Below are 24130 nucleotides of genomic sequence, written 5' to 3' on the forward strand. Positions count from 1 at the left end.
TACACTTTCTCCTTCAATATGCTGGTAAAAACTTCAGCTTAATTGTTGAAACACATATTTATCAATCTGTCTCTACATCAAATGCTCTCTCAATCTCTATCTATCTATCAATCTATCTATCATCAGTATCTAATCTATTTTGTATAGTTTCATCTGCAGTGATATGTTCATAATACTCCCACAATCTTTTACCACTTGATAGTTGAGTTAAGCCCATTTGGCCCTCAACCACATTTTTGTGTTGCTAGAGCTCATGCACACACAGACAGATAGACAAATAGACAGACATATAGACAGACACACACACACACACATGTATACTTTGTTCAATCCCTTGGTTTATCGACTCTTCTCGGCCCTGAAGTATCGAAGTGACACGAACTAACACACAAAATATGAAATAAACAAAATGAATTTATGTTTGTAAGATAGTCAGACATCCTATCAGTTTTTTTTTTAAATAAAAATCTTTTACCACTTGATAGTTGAGTTATAGTTTGCAAGAAGAGATGAATCTTGTGTACTCACACACACACACACACACACTGTGCATATTTGCCTTTTCTTTCATCAAATTTGTACACATTTGCATGCATGAGTCCCGAAACATCTGTGTTCCCACATGTTCAACATTTGTTTCAAAAGAATGAAAGTGCAGTGCACTGTCACAATGAACCCTTTTTGAGGGATCATCTTAACACGAACAATTAGCCCTGAACACATCTCCACAAGTGCTTTCCGAATTCGTCGGTAATTGATTCATTTGACAGTGCACACACGACCAGCCGTCCCGTAATTGCCAGTTCAGAAACTGACTCCACTGGAAGAAAACAAACACACACAATCACATATTCACCCACCCATCAATTCCTCCTCCCCCCCCCACCACCCCACACACACACAGACTAACAGCAACAGATCAACCGAACTTCCACAAAAGGATACGCTATAATTGTCTCGTAGCTTGAAATCTGATCCTTGTTTCGCAGGACGTAGATTAGACTCAGCACGAAGACGGTCACCATGTGCATGGTCAGCGAAAGTAAGAAGAGGAAAAAGTAGCGGTAATTCCTCCTCCCGACGCAGTTGTTCACCCACGGACAATGGTGATCAAACCTCTGTAAGAAAAAAGAAAACAAAGAGAGAATACATTAATTCGCTTTAAATTCCAGTATCCTGTACAGACTTAGAATTGAAAGAAACAAATCAATACTTTGAACATTAATTATTTACTTTTTACAGTCAGTTCGTACATTAAAGCAATCCTTTCATTGTTACAAAAGTTCTATGATACCAAACATGGTTAATAGTACAAGCTGAAAATGCTATTCAGGTATGTTGTACACCCCATCGTGTTTAAAATTGATAGATTATTATTACCAACAACAGAAAAAATTAGCATCAGCTGTTCATACACGTATGACATCACAGAAGATGCATACCTGAATAATCCCAGATATTGTATTTGGTGAAATGCTAATTTAATGAGTATAAAGTCACTCCAAACATTATTATAAACTAAACTGATTAGCTTGATTTTAAAGGCCAAAGTCGATACAGGACCTGCTCACAAATACACACACACATGCACACCTCCCCCCACACACACAAAGATAAAAGCTGCACAAATTAAGGGCTTTAATCTGTAAGTGAATGATGCTATCTCTGAATGCGACCCGCCACAACAAAAGGAGCTGAAAGTTGCGGAAAGCTGAGCCGAGAAAACCGAGTTTGAAGTGAGATCATCAAAATCGGTCAAAACGATCAGATTTTTTTTTTTTTTTTGCATGATTTTAAGTCTAATGTATGATCTACAATATATGCTAAAATTTGGCAGCTAAATGATGAAAGGAAAGGCAATAAATCAGCTTTTTTCTGGACCATATGATCTTCCAACTTTCAATGGAAAAGAAATGTGTCCGAAGATTTGGATTTAGCGCTGCAGATAGACTCCGCCCCTAGCAGCGAAGGAGTGACCTCGTTGGTCAGTGCGTGGCATCCTGGTTACTGATTGGTCATACCTGCGTAGATCACTGGCACTAAGCTTGAATGAACATCGCGGAAATTGCTAGGAGCATACCTTCTATTGCCAAGACGTGAAAACCGTCTGCATCCCCTTGATAATGATAGCATCGGAAGAAAAACTTTGAAGGCGGTTTTCTCGAAACGCACATTTCTTTAACCACTCAACATGCCCTTCAAAAATCATCGATATCTCTGCAACCAAGTACTTTAATGATTCGCTATATATATGAAATTACAGTGGAAGAGTAAGGGAATAATGTCATGACATTTTCAGAAAATTGTCCTCCTCTGACTTTTGGTTCCTTTTGTTGTAGCGGGTCACAAATCACCTTTTGTTTTGCCAATTATAAAATCATTTTCAGATTAGGGTCAACATTGCACATTAATTTGCAAATGAAATACCAATTATTCACTTGATTAGTTATTTCAGACGAATTTTACAGAATCTGCTTTATCTTCACTCTAGCAATAAATACACTACCACAACACAAACCCAGGAGCAGGTTGGAAACAAACCCCTCCAAGTTTAATCACAACAGGCAGGCCATTAATCACTCTACAGATTTCAACCGCAAAACTCCTGTATGGTAAATACGGGGGAAGTGGCACTTTGTTTGGGTGACAAGTTTGGACGATAACGATGCGTGGGTAATCCCGCAACATCCAACCATTACAACTAATCATCGCTCACGAATGCATTTCGCGACTGCCAGACGGAAATTGATAATGGGAGTAATAAAGGAAACACAGAGTGTCCACGACTTACAATCTTTGCTACAATAGCTCTCTCCAACATGGAATAATTAAGAATACAAACGAATTTAAAATGGCAAATAGAAAGGAACATCAAAATCTGAAGTAATTTCAGTAGACGTGATGCATAATAACCAGGGCAAGTCTTTATTGAGTCTACTGTTCAAGCAGACTGGCATTGACATCAAAACCATTTTCACTTTTACCTTTAAAGGGACTGTACAGTACTGGTTGAGGTAGGGATTCATGTTTTGAACATTCCTAAGTGAGATAATGAAAAGCCTCTTATGACATATGAAAGAGCATGTAATTCTAAGAAGGATTCAACGTTTATTTGATGAAAATTGGTTTTCAAATGGCTGAGATATCCAAAAAAGTGATAATAATAAAAGGCGACATGCCCCAACTTTATTAGTATCTCTTTGTTTCACCTTGTTTTTGGATATCTCAGCCATTTCAAAACCGATTTTCATCGAATAAACTTTTGATACCCCTTAGAACTGCATGCTCTTTGACATCTCATAGAGTGGTTTCTGAATATCTCACAAAACGTTAAAAGCTAAATCTTCACCTCGACCAGAACTGTACACACCCTTTAATCACCATGACCATTTTATTCACATCCCAACCCCCCCCCCCGAAAAAAAAAGAGTTTTTATAGCCTCGTATCATGAAGAACGGAGGGTTATAATGATCAGTTAAATGTTGTGCTGTGATCATGAATGTGATTCTGAAGAGTGCCTACGGCCTGAACATTACATAGTGAACTAAACATAGCTCTCAATCCTGATTGAAAATCCCCTTTCACCCATTTGCCACTGGGTGCTGGTGATATTCAATGGTTAGAAGCCCCCAATTACACAACATTATGGCCAGAATTCATGTAAGTGTCAATCGAAATTGAAATCTCGTCTACGGATGATGCAAAGTTCAAGTGCATCAATGGCCTACTGCAAGTAGACAAAAATTTTTTATCAATGGTCCTGTACCCTGATAATTTTTTACCATTTCCTCTAAAGGAAACCTCAATTATATGCAAATATTTTGATTTCACTGACAGAGAGAAGAGTCTAGAAGTTCTTGCGATGAGACACTCAAATGTCTGAAGCACTTACACGTCGTTTGGCATCTGAAACTCATTAAAAACGTGCAAGATATCTTCTGTCGAATATGATGAAAAACTGCGACCTTGTGTGACTTTATCGAATGCAATTGAGAGAGAGAGAGAATTTCAAGATTCCTACAGAATCTGCGTAATACATCCTAAACCCTAAAATACATGCACTCGGCAGTAAATTACGTTTGCAATATTACAGCATCCAATGCATAGATCTACTCTTCTATGACATTTGAAGGCAGGAACCACTGATGGTTTTCCCCACATTGTCTACAGTATATAACAGCAGTGAGATTTATGTATCATACATAATGATGCCAACTATGATTTTTTTTCTTTTTTCTTTTTTCTTTCCACAGCCCCCACAATCATTCAAGTCTATAAAATTTCTATGCCAGCATGGAGTCAGTCGATCCTTCAAACAAATTGTTTGCCCTGGTTTTTCTGACAGCATCAATATAGAATTACAAATAATGAGAGAGAGAGAAAGGGAATTCAAAAAGAAAATCTTCCTGTTGTTTTACCACATCCACGCATCCTACGGAACCCCACGGCAAAGAGTACGGAACAAGCAACAGCAAAATTCATGTCACCGGATTTATGTTACAATGATTGCTTTTTTTCGCCTCCCTGGGGGGAAAAAGAACCCGGCCACAGCTTGTATGTACATATCCCCCCACGTTATCATCGCTCTCTAAAGAACAAGGCCGCATGTGTGAGTTGGCACATCCTGCACAATAAGTAGCAAGTGCTATATGTGCATGATGCTGCGGAGGGGATACACTGCACGAGCACTATGTATGTTTGCATAAATCTGCCAAATCCATGGCAGCCTACATCATACAGTACACGCTCCCAGTATGTGTACTATGAATTCCATTTCCAGTTATCATACCAGGCAGCAGAAAGCTCATGTGTCACATTCAGTCTGCCTTCTGCTTAATTTTCTTTCAACACGAGAGAGATTGAGAGAATTCTTTGGGATTTACTTGCATGTTTATTTGTTTGTTTGTTTTCACAACATGTTTGTGTCGGTGTCATATCTGCCACTGGCTACAGTATATTTGCGTGTCTTCCCCACTGTCAGTGTTAGTGTACAATAACGAGTCAAATGGAGTGATGCACTGGTACAAAGGCTTGTTGTTTTTTCATTCGGGCAACATAAAGTTTTATCGTTCTGTCCAGGACCACCTGAGTTGGCATCATATAATTGCACATGTAAGTCTTAATGTAATGCCAATACTTGTATAACATCAGTGAGCACCTGTTAACTTTTCAGAATCTGCAAAACCTTAAAACGCTCAATATGAGAGAAGATGAAACAAAATATAAATTGAAGTGAAAAGCCATTAAACTTATCAATTGAGTCTCATACAGTAAAGACAAATGGAATGGTGTTAGTTTAATTGAACATGGATGTGACATATGAATGATTACTGGTACAGCTGTATTTATTGTTGTGTGACATCATGTTTGAAGCTAGTCACTTTCCATGTGTGGTTGCAAAATCACAACAACATCACAATCACATTGTATGGCATCATTCCCCCCCCCCCCCCCCCCCAAATGTGATATCAAATATCGGTAGTATATCATTCATATGGGGGGGGGGGGGGGGTGGAGGGGGAGGAAAGTCACTTCATGGACAAAGTTTTTAAACTCTTCCCAGAACAACAGCTGCTTGAGAGAAGAAAATTATGAGTGTGAGAGCAGCAGAGCACACCGAGCATCAAATAACGCTGCATTTTGTATACAAGAGCATCCCCAGACGTCATCACTGGCGATGATTCAGCCTACCGTCCAGACCACAAAGTGTCAGCTTCTTTCCCCCTGACAACCCCCCTTTCACCCCACAGGAAGCTTTCACATTTCACATGTACAATGTATCACCTAACATAACTATCATATCTAAAAATCTCTGATTCAACTGCAAAATGTCTGCCCCAATACTTACAAGTACGACTGCTGTTCTTAACATCTTCTCTAAAGCTAATCGAGATTCAACAAATATCAAATTACACTTCTTGTCCCCCTTGAGCAAGACTTGTTTACACACAAGCAAACCTTTAAAAATCCAGGCTGTTTTCTTATTCTTTGCTGGCAGTTTAAAGGGGCTGGGAGCTGTAGATGCAGTATCATCTATAATGTAATGCATTCATACTGATGTAAGCACATTCTATTTGAATGTTTTGTATAAACATATGATTTTTTTTAAGATTAAAGTGATAATGAAAATAACAACAATAATGACCATGATAAATGATAATTAATAACAGCTAAAAATGATGTTTAAGATGATGACTATGATGACAGTAACAGTAATAATGATGATAATGATATTTGTACAAGTGCAGGGGAGAGTGACTGTTGAGATAAAAAGTCTTATAGTCTTGGTGCTAGACTAACCAGGCCAGACTGATTCCTACCCCCCCCCCCCCCTGCATAGTGCATTCATGTGCCCTCTCTTCAACATCTATGTTGTATGTGATGTGTGTGTGCATGTCAGGTAGTGAACTTACGATTTATGGTTATCGCATCGACACCTAGAGCTCTCCATTCTCGGGCCTGCTGCCGTTTTGTGAGCAGTGTCTGGTGGTAGAAGCAGCGCGCTATTTTTAGGTGCATGATTCAACACCTCATTCTGCTTTAATTCATCCGCCATTGAACTGTATTACAGCCGTAACATGCATCAAATCAAGTCTACTACGCCAACCTCCTTAAAGGTCCCCTGACCTCCATTCCATGCTGACTGCTGCTGATGTGAATAGTGATAACATTTAGGTATCATTAAACTTATCTCAGAAGACCTACAGTTGTAACTATTGATAATCAATCATAACATCAAGAAAGGGAAGAAATGTTCTTCAGGGGTGGTGCTTAGTGGATGAAGGAAAAAATAGAAAATACAAAATTAAAGACATTTGATATATTGAACAAGCAATCATGAATGTGTAAGGCACTCGTAATTTCTGAAGACAGAAAAACATTGAGACACTATAAATCTTTTGCTATGATCTTCTGCCTGTATCGAGCAACATTCTACTTTATCTTCATAACCCATTCAGTTACATTCACCTCTTTATGAGATGACAGCTGGCTTATATTCAATATTAGTTACTAGCTAATTTCTTTTTACGATTCTTCCTGTTCAGAGACTTCACTCCAGGCAATTGTCACCCTTTAAAGACATGATCCAAAAAAACATTCTGCTGGTATTACCACAGTGGCAGCACACAATAATGGGGAGCTGTACAGCCTGCTACCATAATCATTGTGGTTACCACGGCAACAATTAAGCCATTCACAGTTGATTGGCTGTGGTCTCACTTTATAGAATTTGCTAGCTGAAATTACTGTATTAAAGTTGTCATTGCTCAAAGTGCTTCACAACTAAATGACTGCCAATTTTGTTTGCTTGTTTTTAGCCTATAACAGAAGTTAAACCCCTAACTACTAATACTCCCAATCCTGTGTGAAGAGAAATAAAATATTTGAACTACTTCGCCTTAAAGGATAAATCATCATTTTTACTACCTCGTTTAGTACGCGACTATTTACTGACAACAGAGAAAAGAGAAAATGGAGATGCTACAGTAATCCGCATTATGCACACAACAGGCATATCCATGGTAACAGAAAACTGCGATATTTTCTCACTTTTATATAAGAGACGTTGCTGATGACGTAGATTCTCAAGCATCCTGAGGGTTCAACGAACCCTAGGATGCACCAAAGTACAAACACATGGCTTTCCCCTGTTGTTTTCAAATTTGGGGGGGGGGGGGGGGGGGAGACTCAATGTAAATTTTCCAATATTCTACAAATGAACCAGATAATTATTTGGCGACATCATCTCCTACAAGTTATTACGCTATTTACGCAGCGTCGACGCAAACTCATGACTGGCCAGGAAATGGGTTGTAACAAACAGGAGTGTCCGTAATGATTGGTCATGATGCAATTTCTGACCTTTCAATTTGAACCACCTGAGGACAGTGTTGAAAACAACCAAACACCGCTCTACACAAAACTGCAAAGTGGGAACACTACTCCAAATTCAGACTGATTTGAATGACGAGGTAAACTTTGGTTACAATTTCAGAAAAGAAAAAATGAATACAAAAATGACAGAGTTACAGATTTCAAGTTTCCCAAGAGAAACACTGGAATTGGTTACATCCATCATATAATCAGTTAAGGCAAGATACACTTTCTACACCATTATGTCACAGCTCCTCCTTAGGATTACATAAAATATCATCAGACTTTTTTACCGAAAAGTTAGTGGATATTGTAGTAGGTATGTCTTTACCCTTTAAAAAAGGTGTGTTGACTTGCACTGATTTATAATACCAGGATCATCACTTTAATGTGGCTGAACAAATAATTCATCTGAATAGGTGCCATATATGGTCAGTTTTACGGTAAAGGGTGTAACTTTCAATTTTTAGCCTTTTGGCCCACCCTGAACACATAGATTTACAGATCTTAAAGATTTTTTCCCATGTGAGTCACCTTATGAGTAGCCACCTTGGGTAGCATAATCAGGTCCAGGTATTGATGCGTTTTGTTTTGACAGTCACATATGTACCCTAAAAATGACTATTTTGTTGCATTGAAATTTATATAACATTTTTGAAATGTTAATAATTTTCTACAGCAACTGCAGAGATCTAATTTTTTATGTTAAAAGCACAGTTGTATGGTCAATTGAAATGACCAAATTAGTTTGGTTTGTATCTGGCCCTTTATTTTAGAATAATATGACTTCAAATTTGAGGTTTCGGAGGCTTCATTTTCCGTTAACAATTGTTTACAAACTTTGATGGACAGTAATGATTAGTGGATGTGTTTTGGTTACTTTCTTTTATGCTGAAAATAGTAAGGTACAGCTAAACTTTAGACTTACATCAAAGTTTACTTGATTCTAGGGCTATTTGAAATTTTGTGATAATTTCATTCCATCAAGTGAAATTCCGTTAGCAGTTTTGAAGCCTCCGAAACAAAGTGTTTAGTCAAATAATATGAATATAGGTAAGAGAAGCAACCTAATCTATATGTCAAAATGTAGGATATGGGGCCCTAACCTAATAGACCAAAAATAGTTAAGATCCGCCAAACTCTCTGAAAATAGGAGACAATACAAATTTTCCGTTAACACGTGAAGCCTCTGAGACACATTGAAGCCTCCGAAACAGCAAAAATATCTAATTTGACATTTCTGATAAATTCTTTGAGTGTCTGCCCCAAATTATGCCATGAAATCATCAACAGACATGGACACACAACATAAATAATAAAAACATTATGATACTGCAATAATTTTTTGAGCTAATACACTTTATAGAGAAAAAGTGGTTTCGGAGGCTTCAAAAGGATGTTAACACTGCATTTTTGTGATTTTCTCTGGACAAAATCAAATTAGATTTATTGTTCACCCACCCAATGATCGCTTATGACATATCTAAAGATATTTAATCACATTCAGTTTTCTGGCTGCTTTGTTTACTCACCAATATAGATTTACTATACGATTTACCTATTTTTCTTAAACAGTGCAGGCGTGTCACACATAACTCACCTTTTCACTCAGCAATAAGATATTAGCAGATGAGGATGTTGCCCCACAAATATGTTTAAACAGTGTATATCAACCAAAAAAGACACAATTTACCCATCACTTTCTACATAACATACATGATTTTCATAAAAACATACGGCATACCAAATTAATTTTCCAGATGTTTCGGAGGCTTCATTTTATGTTAACAGCATGTAAATGGAATGTTTTGATTACAATTTTGTAATTCTAAGTCAATCAAATAACTGTTTGGACTGAATGAGACTTAATGATTCCTCAAGCAAGGTGTAGATAGTTGTTTAAATGTATGAAAAGCGTTTACTTTGTAGGTTTCCTTTTGAAACAATGGAACAGGCTAGATATTGTGAGTAATGAAAGTGACTTCCAGCTTGCGTGCATGCCCACATCACGCAACAGTAGTGCAACAAAGCAAGTAGTTGTGGATACATCAATGTTCTTAAGTTGGATAACTCATTTTTACTCTTGAGAGAAGTTGAAGTGTTGTGACCATATTTGTATCACTCTTTTGACTGGTTAGACTTCGTTAATGAAGACCAAACAATTACTTGATTATTTAGTGTTAAATACACTATTTTTTTAAGAACTGAACACTATTCCTGTCCTGAAGATTCAAGGACTTTAATAGATAGTTATTCAAGAGGGAAGCATACACTTAACTAAGAAATATATCACTTTTGAATTTAAGGTTGTATCTTTTATGCATGATCAAGAGCAAATGGTGGGAAATACTTTTTGGATTTTTACACTTTCGACTCACTATCATCTGCGTGTAATAGTTTCGAAACACAATCTTTTACATGTCCATTTATAACCCATTGACAAATCCATTCCATTGTTACTCACATGGCATTTGTTTTTGCCATACTAAAATCTTGACTTTTTCAGCTTTCCATTTCTTAACAAGTTCTTTGGCTTTCATTTCCAATACTTATTTGGAGGAAAGTAATTAATCAATGAATTTGTGATTGGATTTGAAAATAGAGCTCTAACATCTTGCAGATTATCATTTCTGTGGTGTGACTTGGATCACAGGGTACTGTTTTGGAATTTTGACATTTGATTACTTCATTCAGACAGGTTTTCATGTCAATCTGTATGTCAGATTTGATGCATGCTAGGTACAACACAATCTTGATACTATACCCTATTTTCCATACTTTATCATGCTGGCAGTGACCACTTGAATATTTTTGATTAAACAAAATGTAACTTGTGTTACGAAACATCTCTTCGCATACATATGTGAGACTCTATGACATGTTTGCGGATGTAGTTCTCAGTGCAGTAAATGGACAGTAATGGTTGGGATAGGATTGTTTATAAATGACATATCGTATAGACCTCTACTTATAAATAGCCTGTTGCCATGGGGTACATGTAGTTTACATGGGTGGGTGACTGGAGAAGTTATGTTCATGAAGAACAATATTGAAATGATTGAAATCTTTATAATCTGTTTAGTCCTGGCTTTTCTGGAAAAAGTTACAAGCCCCTAACTATTTTGAAATTCAAAGGGTTAAAACTGTAGTCTGTGGGTTTATATACTATTTAAAACAAACTTGTGGGTTTCTAACAAACTTAAATATTTAAACACATTTGCTGCTTTTTAATCTTTTGCTAAAAAGGTTGTCATTTTTAGAAACAGTAAAAGTTCTGTTAGCAATTTCTCAATGCGTACCTTCAAAAGCAGGCCGTTTAGCTGTCACAGGAGTCACACAAACTGGAATTTTATAAAATAACTATAAAAAAGAAGCCTTTGAAGAATAAAAAAAAATAAAAATAAAATGATATGAAACAGGGGTGACTTGTATAGCACAGAAAAAGACAGTAAAATTCTAACTATCATATATTATAGGGAACTATACATTTGGTCAACATTTTTTTTAATTCAAATTCATACACAGTCATGGGTAGGGTAGGGGTACATTTATCTTTTCAACAGGCGATTCAAAAAGATGAATGGGATCTTGACCATTTCAATTTCTATTGAGCTCCATGATAATATCACCAATATATTGATTATAATTCCAACTCCATTTTGATGATGACAGTTTGATGATGACCCTTACATGGAATGGCTGATCGGTGTTTAAGATTGCTGTTCTATGACCATGATCACTGCATTTGATAGCTATAGTAGGGGATATCAGGCATGGTCCATACGCAAAAGAATGTTTATAAGCCTTTTTTCCCCTTTCTATATTTTAAAATGCTATGTTGTAATCTAACCGTCATGCCATCACATAGTCTATTTTCTATCCCTTTCTCATCAACAGTTGAAATTGATTTCACATGTATATAAAACAATTATGATGGGTGGTTTATGTCAATATACATCCCACAAACTGCACTTACTGTATAAAGCAAGCAAACATAATCTTTGCGTTAAGTCTATAGCTACAGTTCTAACTCATTGAAAGTAATTCTTACCGCATTATGATGAAAAGTTTGACAAATGCATACAGCTGTACATGTGTGTAGCCTAATCATGTTCTGCATTGCCAAAGTCATGGATATGCAAATACAGTGTATGTATACAACTGAGCATAAAGATTTAAAATATTTTTCTTTGTCTCTTAACATTAATGTTGGAAAGTCTTTTTTCTGCATACAAAATACTATTTTACATGTTACAACATTGTTAGTTATTTGGAAACAATCAGCTGCATTAAAGTACTTCATATCACCTTAAAATGGACCATTTTTGCATGTTAACAGTCATGATGAAGCCTCCGAAACATGCATTGCTGCTAACTTTAAGCCGCAAAAAAAAAAAAAAGATGTTCCTAATCAGTGTACTTTTATTGCTACTGTTGCAGTTTCCTTTAGAATCATATTGCCTCATGTAATGTCATAAATTCGAACTGAGCATTGCTCAAAGTGTACACAGTTTGTTATTCACTTTTGTGGAAGCCAATTTCCTTATAATGATAAGTACAGTTTGTATGAAGGGTAAACATTATGCACTGCCATAAAATAAACATCTGTATACTGTTATTCACATTTTATTGATGCCCTGTTGTTATTCTAGCATGTAGTGATAGTTGCTTACAGTAGTTTTATTATTTTAAGTGAATACAGGACTAGAACTTTGTGTTAGCAGTTTTGAAGCCTCCGAAACACACTAGTTTGTTAACTGAAGCCTCCGAAACTCACAAGTCTGAAAATTTCAACTTTGTCAAAAATAATCGAATTTCTTTGGGATTTGGGTTGATAAATGTCTGTTACCAAGAGATAATTTAGGGCTATGTTTAGAGTGGCTCTTGCTTCTAGAACATTCTTTTAACTTAAAAATAGTTTGTCAGGTACCATTTTTACCTTGGAATTTGAAGTTCACATCCAAATAATTGCAAGAGCGAATATCTGTTGGGGGAAAAGTGTTTTGATATTTCAAATATATGTTCACAGCAAATGAAAAGTTGCATTACATCCACCATTTATCTTCATTTGGTTGCTGTGGGTGACCAAAACATTCTTGTTGTTTTTACCTAAATTTATCTAAAATTCCATAATAGTCACTTCATTTTTCATATTTAGCCTAAGAATTAAGCTCTGGAATGACAAAATATTGAAAATATAGACATTCCTATATAAAATAAAGGCAAAAATAAAAATGGAAACACAACTTTAATTTTTGACCCATGCCACATCAAAGTTACACCCTTTACTGTAAAACTGACCATATTCTATATAAATTTTTGTGCTATTTTTCTTTAGATTACTTGGATCTGCCCACAAGGAGAGCTTCCAAACCAAGATTCCATTGATTACATCGTCTCTCCACACCACTGCTACTGTGAGTTACTGAATGATTAATAAAAGATATTGGAATGCACAGCTTCCCTGGGCTGAGCTTGGCTTGCATACAGTTTCTATGCACAATGTCTTTTGTTTTAAAATCATATTTAGCAATTTACGTCAATCAAAGTTCCTTTACAAGTGGTGCAAGGATAATGTCAATTGTCTAGTGTACCCACCATCACAAAACATATCCCCGGCAATTGTATTAACCATCACAAAACACATCCCCTGCAATTGTATTAAGGCTTGCTGTTTGCTGATAAATTTCAATATACTGAAATTCAGGCAAATACAGCGGTAATCTATAGAAATACTCCATCTTTTAGTACTTTGTGTGTATGTTCATGCCTGAGTTGTGATAGGGAAGATACAGTGTACAGAAGGAGAGATAGAGAGAGTGTAAGAGGGTGAGAGAGACAGTGTGTGTGTGTGAAAGTGATGGGTCGTGCAAAGCAGTTTGCATAATGAATCATTGTGCAGTGGTATACAACATACATAAATGACAGTAACAGCTGCCACTGCGCAAGCCCCGGACTTCACTTCGAAAACAAACATGGCTGGTGTATGACAAACAACATAACACAGACATCCTTGGCTTTGTGTCCCCAATAGCTGAGTTCAAACTCCAAGTTCATCGCTTATTTGCGCGTGGCAAAATCATTTGTAAATCAGTAAGAATGCTTGAATGTTAATTGCCAATCAAGACGAGTATTTCTCTCGAAGCGAAAAGGACGACCAGGAATAATTTCACGGCGTGTCGCAAACTTTATTTCCGCGCATCAAATCTGTCCGGTCGTTAACGCTCTCCTTGCATCTGTCCAGCATTCTGGGTGTAAATGGAAGGGGGAATCATTAACCGAACACTGCTGCATAAATTGCCATTTAATGATCCATTATTGCCACTACTATAAGTCTGGCCGCCCACAGAAGAAGATGTGGCTGCAGGGGATTAGTATTTTGAATGTCTTGTCACAAGTACAGAATGCAATTGTAGGGAAGAGAGAGAGAATTTGTATTTGAAGAATCAATTTGTGCTGAACTCCATGTTTACATCCACCATAGGCAGCTCATAAAGTCAACTTACGCGCTCGGAAAGAATGCCTGCACTGTAAGAAAGAGGTACTAACATGTTGGTACGAATGTCAACTTCAATTTTCAGATGATGAAAAGAAGGGAAAGAAAATAAAAACTAACATATGCACGCCTTTAAAAGAATGATGTATTCACAAGCATTCTTAACCAGAAATCACACCAAAAAAAAAAAAAACTGAACACACGACATGCTTCGCGGTGTGAAAATCTTTGTAAATAAAGATTAATGAGAAAGAATAATTATGATAATGCATGAATAAAAATAATTATGGAGTTTAAAAAAATGTCATTAGATTAAATTTCTTTCTTGTTTAGCTGCTTCTCTGAGTCAAATCTAAAATCCACCCTGCCCTTGAAAACACATTTTAAATACAAACCCCCATACAACAAATCAGCTTGTATGTTTGGATTTTCATTTATGTGGCCACTGAGGAAGCACATAAATGCTTATGAGGAATCTACAGTGTCATGGGACGGGTGGCTTTAAAGGACAAGTCCGCCTTCATATACATAAGGATTGACAGAATGCAGCAATATTAGTAGAACACATCAGTGAAAGTTTGAGGAAAATTGGACAATCTGTTCAAAAGTTACGAATATTTTAAGTATCTGCGCAGTCACTGCTGGAAGAGAAGACTATTACATTGTACAGTGTATGATGTCACATGCGTACAACTATATAAGGAAAATAAAAAGAGAATTTCACAAAACTTTACTTTTTGAATAAAGTGCACATTTCTTCGACTTGCAACTGACGTATGTTAAGGGTAATATTATTCCCCCTGCCTTCTGAAAGAGAGAAGTCGAGTGTTCTTTTGTTATGCGAGAAAAATGGAAATATGTTGAATTTTCTTTATTCTTTCTAATATCGTTGTACTCATGTGACATCACAAGCTATAGTAGTCTTTTCATCCAGCCGTGACTGAGCAGAAACTTCATATATTCATAACTTTTGAACAGATTGTTCGATTTTGCTCAAACTCTCACTGATGTGTTCTACTAATACTGCTGCATTCACTCAACCCACATGTCTATGAAGGTGAACCTGTCCTTTAAGTACCCTTTGAAGGACTACACAGTAAGGAAAAAAAATCCCTTGTACAGGGGCACAACTGCATTCTGCCATAGGACTTGAACCAGGGACCTCATAATTGAGGGTCAGAGTGGTCTTAACCACCGAGCCACTACAGCTCCTCACATGAACTTGACAGGAAGAAATCTGCTGGATTACAGAAAGGACTAGTCCAAGCTTTAAATTATTGAAGCCACGATATTTCCCTGTTTGACAGGGGAAATCAATCACAATTCATGCATTAATGGAAAGGCCTAAAAAATGAGATATATAATTATCTTCCCTCCATGATGTTGTGTGTCCCTTTCCAACGGGTAGTTCATTCTCTACTAGTAAAAGTAAAAAACTCAAATCCCCCCTCTCTTTATGAGACAAATCCTTTCAGCATGAAGACTCACACAGACTTTCAAACTACAAACCATCTGCTTTGAATATAATTTGACCAGCTCGTGTGTATTGACTCAACAAAGTCATCACACCCTTCCAGGAGATTTCATGGACTTATTTTCTGATGAAACGAGAAAGAGGGAGTTGGCTAATGTCAGGCAGAGGCTTACAAATAAAGGCGGGGTCAGCTGGACCCTCCAGAAGTTTTGATGGCTCTCTGTCTCCTGGAGATGGAATGAGTGAGACGGAGAAACCCAAATGGTGTTAAAGCTTCCACGGTACCAAGGTAACGCCTGGCAAGAGAAATATTGACTCATACATGCGACCTTGTCAACCAAGTGGCACAGCCCAAACCCTCGCCATTTACTCTATCCCTAAAATCCCTCTCGTTGTCACTGACAAATGGCCATGACGAGGTGACATACCAACGCCATGAAGATGTCTCCTTAGCATGGCATATTGGGTGGGGTAGGAAGGGGAAAGGGGCGGATCTTGCATGACCACTGGCTCCGCCCTCTTTTGATTGAGAATGAGACTATTGATAATCATTCGATCACATCCAACTCCTGCAAGGGTAGTAAAATATACGGTGAAAACTGGTTAAACATGATTAGGAGGTGTATCGATGGCTGTGCAGACAGACAGACAGACAGACAGACAGACAGACAGACAGACAGACAGAAAACCCCTAAACAGAATGTTTCTGTCCTTCTTTGGGATCTGAGGCATAACAAACAGCACAGGGTCCCCTGTCCACGAAATATTCATGTTGGGTAGGCAAACAACAGCGTACCTCGATACAATTGTTGCAAACGCTGCAATGCGAGCACCTCGGGGGGCGGTAGAAGCGGCACGTGGAGCACCATTTCATGCGGACCTGGATGCCCCGAATTTGGACCGTCTTGTACAAGGGCGCCCTCAGATCATCTTCACGATCCTCGTCGCCAACGGCAGCTAGTGCAGCAGGACAAAGAAATAGACAGAGAACCCATGTTAAGATCTGGTAAACAGTTACATAAACAGTGGATAACAAATATATCTTGAGGAACTTTTGACTATTATCTACAGAACAACAAATGGTGCTACGAATTATGTTAAAGATTCCTAGACTCTGAGCTTAAAATGTTCTTTTGCCATAAAATGCTCTTTTGTTGTAAAATGTTACACTTTGGCTATGGCTTTGAAATTGAAAATTATTTGTAGATTAAAAAAAAATCAACCTCAAAAGCTTTAGAGAATTAATTATAGTACCAACCATTTCATTAGTGACAAAACACGGTACGGATGCAATTAATCGGGGGGAAAAAAATTGACAGTCTGGAAAATTGAAGAAAAGCCTCTGCACAATTCCAAATGCCTGATGTGTTTTATTCTGTTGGGTGTGTATCAAATGTCCTACGTCTCTAATACTACCACATTTGGAGAAATTCAGGACATCCAGTTTTAATGCAAAATGAAAACAAAGCACGTAAAGCAAAATTGCGCCATAATAATTTAATGCCGAGAAAATCATCATCTAGGCTATTCATTGCACTGTCAGAGTCATTATGTTTTAAAAAAATATATTTGCTCAAAATAGGGCAATTAAATGATACATTATTCTACCACAGGAAGCTACTGAATGTATAGTGCAATACCTGCATGCATCACTGCAGAAATGGCCTGCACATTACCTTATTTGCCCAATCACCCGTGCAGCGCACTAGAACAGTACGATAATGCCAGGTACAAAAGACGAATTTGACTGTTTTTTTAGAGGGTTATTCCCTCGCTGAACATGTGAAGAAGCGATATATGCTTGTAAAATAGAAGACTTCCATGTGTCCACTTCCTCACAATTCATTCAAATGGAGTCCATGTCCCCCCAAATTGTAACTCATTTGTCATGAACTTACTTCTTGGAAAAACACCTGGATCTACAAACGTCGCTAGGAGGAAATTTGAAAGCGCGACGAGGAAAAGCAGGGCATCGAAGGCAGCTATAGCTGGGTGGTAGTCTAGAATCAGGAATCTCAATCTGCAGATGAAGAGAAAATATGATATGAGAAAAATATGGTGACATTAGTTGGAAGGAAACACAAATAACAAATGACTATAGAAAAAACTAGAAATGTCGCTATGGCGACTGATGCCTCCGCCATAATGCATGATTCTCCCAATAGGCGTACAGTACAATGTCTTCACATGTGTGATCCATGACAGTTTCACATAACTGGCAAAATATTGATATGACAGGTTTGGAAACCTGGCCTTTGACCCTTAATCTCTGACCTTTGACATTCTGGCTGGAAATTTCCTGGAGAATCTCCATTAGGTAATGCATGTATATATTAAGTTTGAAAACTAATAATGCAAGCATTTCATATATTAGTGTATGAGGGAAACAGTAAAATATTGAGGAGTTGACCTTGACCTTTGACCCCATGACTATTGACCTACGACCCCTAAATTCCCTAGATAATCTCTGCCAGTCAGTACATGTGTATGTACCAAGTTCTATGAAGATACATTGAACCATTTGTGAGAAAAGTGATATTACAACATTTTCACCTAACCTTCGACCTTTTGACCTTTGACCTTATGACATGAAACTCTCTCTGGAGAATCTATATGCAGTAGTACATGTCTGCACCAAGTTTCAAGAAAATACCTTAGGGCATTGCATAGATATTGGGGAAATAGCAACATTTTTAGCATTTGACCTTGACCTTTTGACCTTTGACCTCTTGCCAATGTCACTAAAATCTACTCAACTAATTGTCCCATCATACATCATCCTTGGACCAAGTTTGGTGAAAGCTGCTTCATCCAGTTTTGAGTTATCACGTAAACAGATAAATTTCAGGATTTGACCTTGATCTTTGACCTTTGACCTCAGTCCGATTTCACTAAAAAACTAATCAAGTAATTGTCCCATCATACATCATCCTCCGACAAAGTTTGGTGAAATTTGCTCAATCCAGTCTTGAGTTATCGCGTAAACAGATACAATTTCATGATTTGACCTTGACCTTTGACCTTTGACCTTTGGCGGATTTCACCCAAAATCTAATCAACTAATTGCCCCATCATACTTTATACTTGGACCAAGTTTGGTAGAATTCAAGTCAATATTACTCAAGTTATCGCGTAAACGAAAGCGGACGGACGTACGGACGTACGGACGTACGGACGTACAGACGTACGGACGTACTACGGACGTACGGACGGACGGACAACCCGAAAACATAATGCCTCCGGCACCACTTCGTGGCGGAGGCATAAAAATCTTTTTAGTGAAAAGTTCCATGTGATTGCTTTCAATCAATCAACAATCATTTATGAGAAATCTATTAATGCAATGTACTGAGTAAATCCCTCAATGACATCATCATAACCACTTCTACCATCAAAACAATACTACTGCTGAACTACTACTACTACTACTACTACTACTACTACCACTACTACTACTACTACTACTACTACTTCTACTTTTACTTCTACTACCACAATACTTCTTCTACTGCTTCATCTTCTTTTCGTTCTTCTCCCTCTCCTTTTCCTTTCCTCCCTCATCTTCTTTATATTCTCATCAATGGATATATTGATGAGCTACAAAGAGGTGATACAAGTACTAAATATGAAGACTAAACATCCCAATATTAATCAAAGGCACTAGCTGCCAACTACAGTGTACATGTACAATGCATTGCATGGTCTGGCACATGTCAAAACTGCCAGACAATGTATACTACACGTGTACAATGTACATGTACATGCAGTCCTACAAATCATGACATTCATCTTCCTGATGTTAAACCACATAATTTGGCACAGAAACTGAACTGTGTCCCGCCGAACTTTGCACAAGCCCGACTTGCAGTACGAGGTCAACACCCTCGACTTGACGTATATGGTCACAAGTTCTGCTTGTTTTATTGATTCCCACAGCTAGATTTTGCAATAACACCACGGTAGGGCTGTCGAGTGGGAGGGTTCAACGCATTGTTTCGACTCGGAGTAAACCTACAGCGATCTAATATACACTGCAGTACAGTTTGCACAACCTATCCAACTTGTGTTGGACTTGGTTGTGCTTGGTATCATAATGTTGGAATATTGATTGCTCAGGCTCCAGAACTTTTTGATTGAGGTACATATGTAGCTCTACATTCCTATCATAATCTGCAATTTCAGTTTTCCAGAGGCTCACAGACATTCTTGCTCAAAGTCAATCATTTTGAAGTAAAACAAACAAAAATAGGTTCACAGAAAGGAATGCTACATGATCGTATGTGCAGCAAGTGTTTTTGGTTTTTAGAAATTTCTTCCAATTCTTCAGCAGGAAAAAAAAAGCCAACTTCAGAAGTTGTGATTTCTACACTGCTGTTAGTTTGAAATATATGTACAACCTTAATCAATATTTATTCTTTCATTTTCTTTTCAGAAAGGAATGCTATACATATGATCGTATGTGCAGCAAGTGTTTTTGGTTCTTAGAAATCTCTGCCAATTCTTCAGAAGGAAAAAAAAAAACCCACTTCAGAAGTTGTAATTTCTACACCGCTGTTAGTTTGAAATAATGTACTTAGTGCCTTAATCAATATTTATTCTTTCATTTTTTTCATAATGAAAATTTCCTGCAAAATTGTACATGGATACTTTCTATTGGTAGACCCAAAAGGCAACAAGGAAATGCATCAAATTACTTTATTATACCTTAGTTACAGTATAAACATACCGAATATTCAAACGAATACACACGTCTTCCCCACCCCACCCCCCAAACCATATGTCATTGCACTCTTATTATATGGCAGGCCCTTGAATAAAGAAGGAAATTCAATGCATGTAAAAAATCACACCACAGTTTGAATATATGGTATCAACACACTGCATCATCAAAACAATTCAAACAAACAAACACACATACACACAAACACATCACTGCCTGGTCTTCAAGAGTCCCTTCACATTATAAGTTGGCACATGTGCAAAAACGCACTTTTAGTAGGATTTTAGAGAGTAAAGGGCAAGCAAGCACACACACACACACACACACACACACACACACACACACACACACACACACACACACACACATATGTACGCTCATGTGATTGTCATTGCGGTGAATGTGGTTGTGGAATTGCGCAATCCGAACACGGTCATCTCAACCACAGTGTACTCCTGTACATGTATGTGCACAATCTGCGTTCATCATTTGACAGTGAGTCACATCACGTACACCGTGCACAATTGTTACACAGTACAGTTGTGTAGGTCACACTTAGCATTTACAACCTACGTAGTACAAATAGTTTTAAATTGTCTGATGACAACATGATCAGGAAATAGAGCTGCCTGCAAGGTTGTATTGATATCAGAATGAAATCCCTAATCGCAGAGTGAGGCAGCTTTTTTGATAAACACTGAAGCAAAAGAACAACATGAGCACTACGTGTAAATCACATAATAGCAACAGCAGCTCAAATTGCACAAATCTACACTCATCAGAAAAACGGTTTTACTTCCTCCCTCACAAATATCCAGTTCTCATATCCCCACTCATGTGACTATGAAAGGTAGTTAGCTTCGAGCCCATACTAGTCGCACTGATATCATGTGTCTACTGTACACGCTCATCACTGACAGACGAATGTACCGACACGAAAATTTGACATTGTGAAGGGTGGCTGATCATATCACGAAAACAAACACTCCAAACAAATGCGCACAAATCGTTGTTCAGTTGTAACGCAAGTTTAATGGAAAACACTCTTGCACTTTGTACATGTACATGTACGGTAGGCAGGCCTATAATAGCTAGCTTTCATATTGCCTTGAATGAGATAGTATGCCTTTTGAATTGTCATGACAAAAGGAACCATTTACCATCCCTTAGCGTATCATCCTATTTCATAATAATGTAATGCATTTGTCTATTATCATCATCAAAGTGTATTGATGTACAACTGGATGTCCTTGATGTGTTACTTTGTGTATTTTGAAGTAATACATTGTAGTTACTTTGCTTTTTTTTAAATGGGGGGGGGGGGGGGGGACAGGGCCCCCAAGAGTAACAGCATTTGTATAAACCACTGATGGGGCTACCCTGGGTAAAGAATGATGAATAATTAGATAAATGAATATGAGATAGAGCCACTTGACATACATCACATGGTATAAAACCTTTTTAACCACCCAACAAGTATTAACCCATTGAGGATGAGTCCTGAGTATACTCGGGCAAGTGTCTATGGGAAATGCGTGTTGTAACAAAATCAAACCGTCCTCAACGGGTTAAATGACTGATGAAAATGTCAACGGTAAAAAAAGATTTGTCAAATATCTGCGACACTCGGGAAAATAGGCTCAGTGATTGGTAGGATAATCATGAACATGCATGGCAATTTCTATCCCCTCACAAGAACATTCCATACTGCATGTACAATCAAAAAGGCTCATGTACAGTGTACATGTGGGACACCACTGACAGAGAGAGAGAGAGAGAGAGAGAGAAAACTCATGATATGCATTCTCATTCTTCATAATGCAGGAGCACGAATCCGCATTTGCCAAAAATAAAACAGCACAAAACCAAAGTGTGCAAACCGTTTCGTTAAAAAATGGGTTTAATCTACTATTTTGAACATCGTGACCATCCCTTCTCTTCTCCTAACTTCTCCCAATTCAGGTATCCCTTTCTATGTCCTCTCGTATTCGTCTCTGTCTAGTCACTGTATAAATTCCCTCCGAGTTGTCTTCCTAAAGCTAACTTGAGGTTTGAGTTATTTATGTGTGTGTCTGTGTGTGTGCATGCATTTTGTTCCTTCACTTGGAAAAAAGAAAAACCAAGAGGACCATATCGCCCCAATGCTGTTATTCCAGTCAAGTAAACTTCTAGTATTGATACCATAGAATTTATGTTCTCGCGGTCAACTTTATCCTTCAAGTACTCATATACATACTCTGTATTTTGATGAAAATGTTGTTACTGATTAGTCAGTGATAATGATTTCGTTGACGTTTGTACAAGTGGAGAAAAAAGAATAAACTGAACTGCAAAAAGAAAAGAAAAGAGAACATGATATGAAAAGGAGGGCACAACCCAAAATATATAATTTATGGTACAAATGTAGGTAAACCAGGGAGAGAAAAGGGAATAGTACCCAGATGTAAATTTTTGAACACTACCACTGGTGACTGGGCCTTGCCACATGATATAAATTGGACTACCATGGAGATATGTACAACAATTTTCTGCCCGATTGCACCAATAAGGGGTTCCAGTCTGCAACGACTATTTAAGTCACACAGTTGTTCCAGTCATTTGCCCAGGTACACAAATCACGCTAACGTTGTATAAACTGTGCCCATCCCTGCGTGGACACGCTGTCGCCGTTGGCAACCGGAGAGGCTATCCTTGCAGCTGCTGGCGGTTGTGCGCACAGCGACACTCTGTACCAAGGTGTAGGCATTCCATTCGTGTTACAGACAGAGCGATGATGTGGCTAATGTGGCATGCAGTAAGTACTCAGCATTTCACACACTGGATGTGAGAGATTAGTCTCACATAGTGTGTCTCCCACACAGTCATCACTACACGTATTTCTTTAACACACATTACACTCCACTCTGATACGTACGAGACTCCATCTGATATGTGTGAGACTGTTTGAAACTACAAAGTTAGACTGTGGTCTGAATCTAGACTAATATTTGCAACCATTGTATTTATATGTCTATATTATAAGCATGTATCATAGCAATGCCTAGCATCACAAATATTGATTTTTTGATTTTGTACCATAAGCCACACACAAAGCACACTATATACATCAACAAAGCCCAAGGACAAGCATTCTGACTTGAATTGATTTGATCTGTTCTGATTTCTGTATCACCATCACCCATGAAGTCAAACTGATAATCATCATGTTATCAAAAGATTGTTGGTATTCTTTTGTGTACTAAATGAAAAATGATAAAGTCGCCAAGAAGTGATGAACACACAGAACTGTACTAAGAAGGGACCTGATGTGCTAGTAGGAGTGTACAAGTAATGAACATATTTGCAAGTTCCCAATAGCTGAAGGATTTTTAAAACTGAAAAACTTGGCATACAACTGTACCAAGCAACATCCTTCCCTCATAGTTTTCAGGATGCCCAACAAAATTTTAGACTACATCCGTAAATTCATACTGACGTGGGAAAAAGAAAAGAAAAAGAAAACCACTGAAACTCAGAAGTTTAATATTCAGTCTCAGAATGCCATTTTTTGAAACGATCAAAACC

General features: G+C 37.7%; 1 protein-coding gene across 1 annotated transcript in view; it reads right to left on the reverse strand.

Moving 5' to 3' along the window:
- Positions 1-945: 945 nt before the first annotated feature.
- LOC139743259 (palmitoyltransferase ZDHHC5-like) overlaps positions 946-24130 on the reverse strand; it is a gene marked incomplete at its 3' end in the record, with an annotated part of 69304 nt that continues 46119 nt past the window's right edge. Inside the window, exons 2-4 of the mRNA XM_071653755.1 lie at positions 17745-17866; positions 16643-16803; positions 946-1118 (exon numbers count right to left, since the gene is read on the reverse strand). Of these exons, the coding sequence (XP_071509856.1) occupies positions 946-1118; positions 16643-16803; positions 17745-17866 (456 nt within the window). The remainder of the gene's footprint in view (positions 1119-16642; positions 16804-17744; positions 17867-24130) is intronic.

The sequence above is a fragment of the Diadema antillarum genome, unplaced genomic scaffold, assembly GCF_040938485.1.
Source record: "Diadema antillarum isolate AM-2024a unplaced genomic scaffold, OU_Dant_1.0 seq00001062_RagTag, whole genome shotgun sequence".
Classification (NCBI taxonomy): domain Eukaryota; kingdom Metazoa; phylum Echinodermata; class Echinoidea; order Diadematoida; family Diadematidae; genus Diadema; species Diadema antillarum.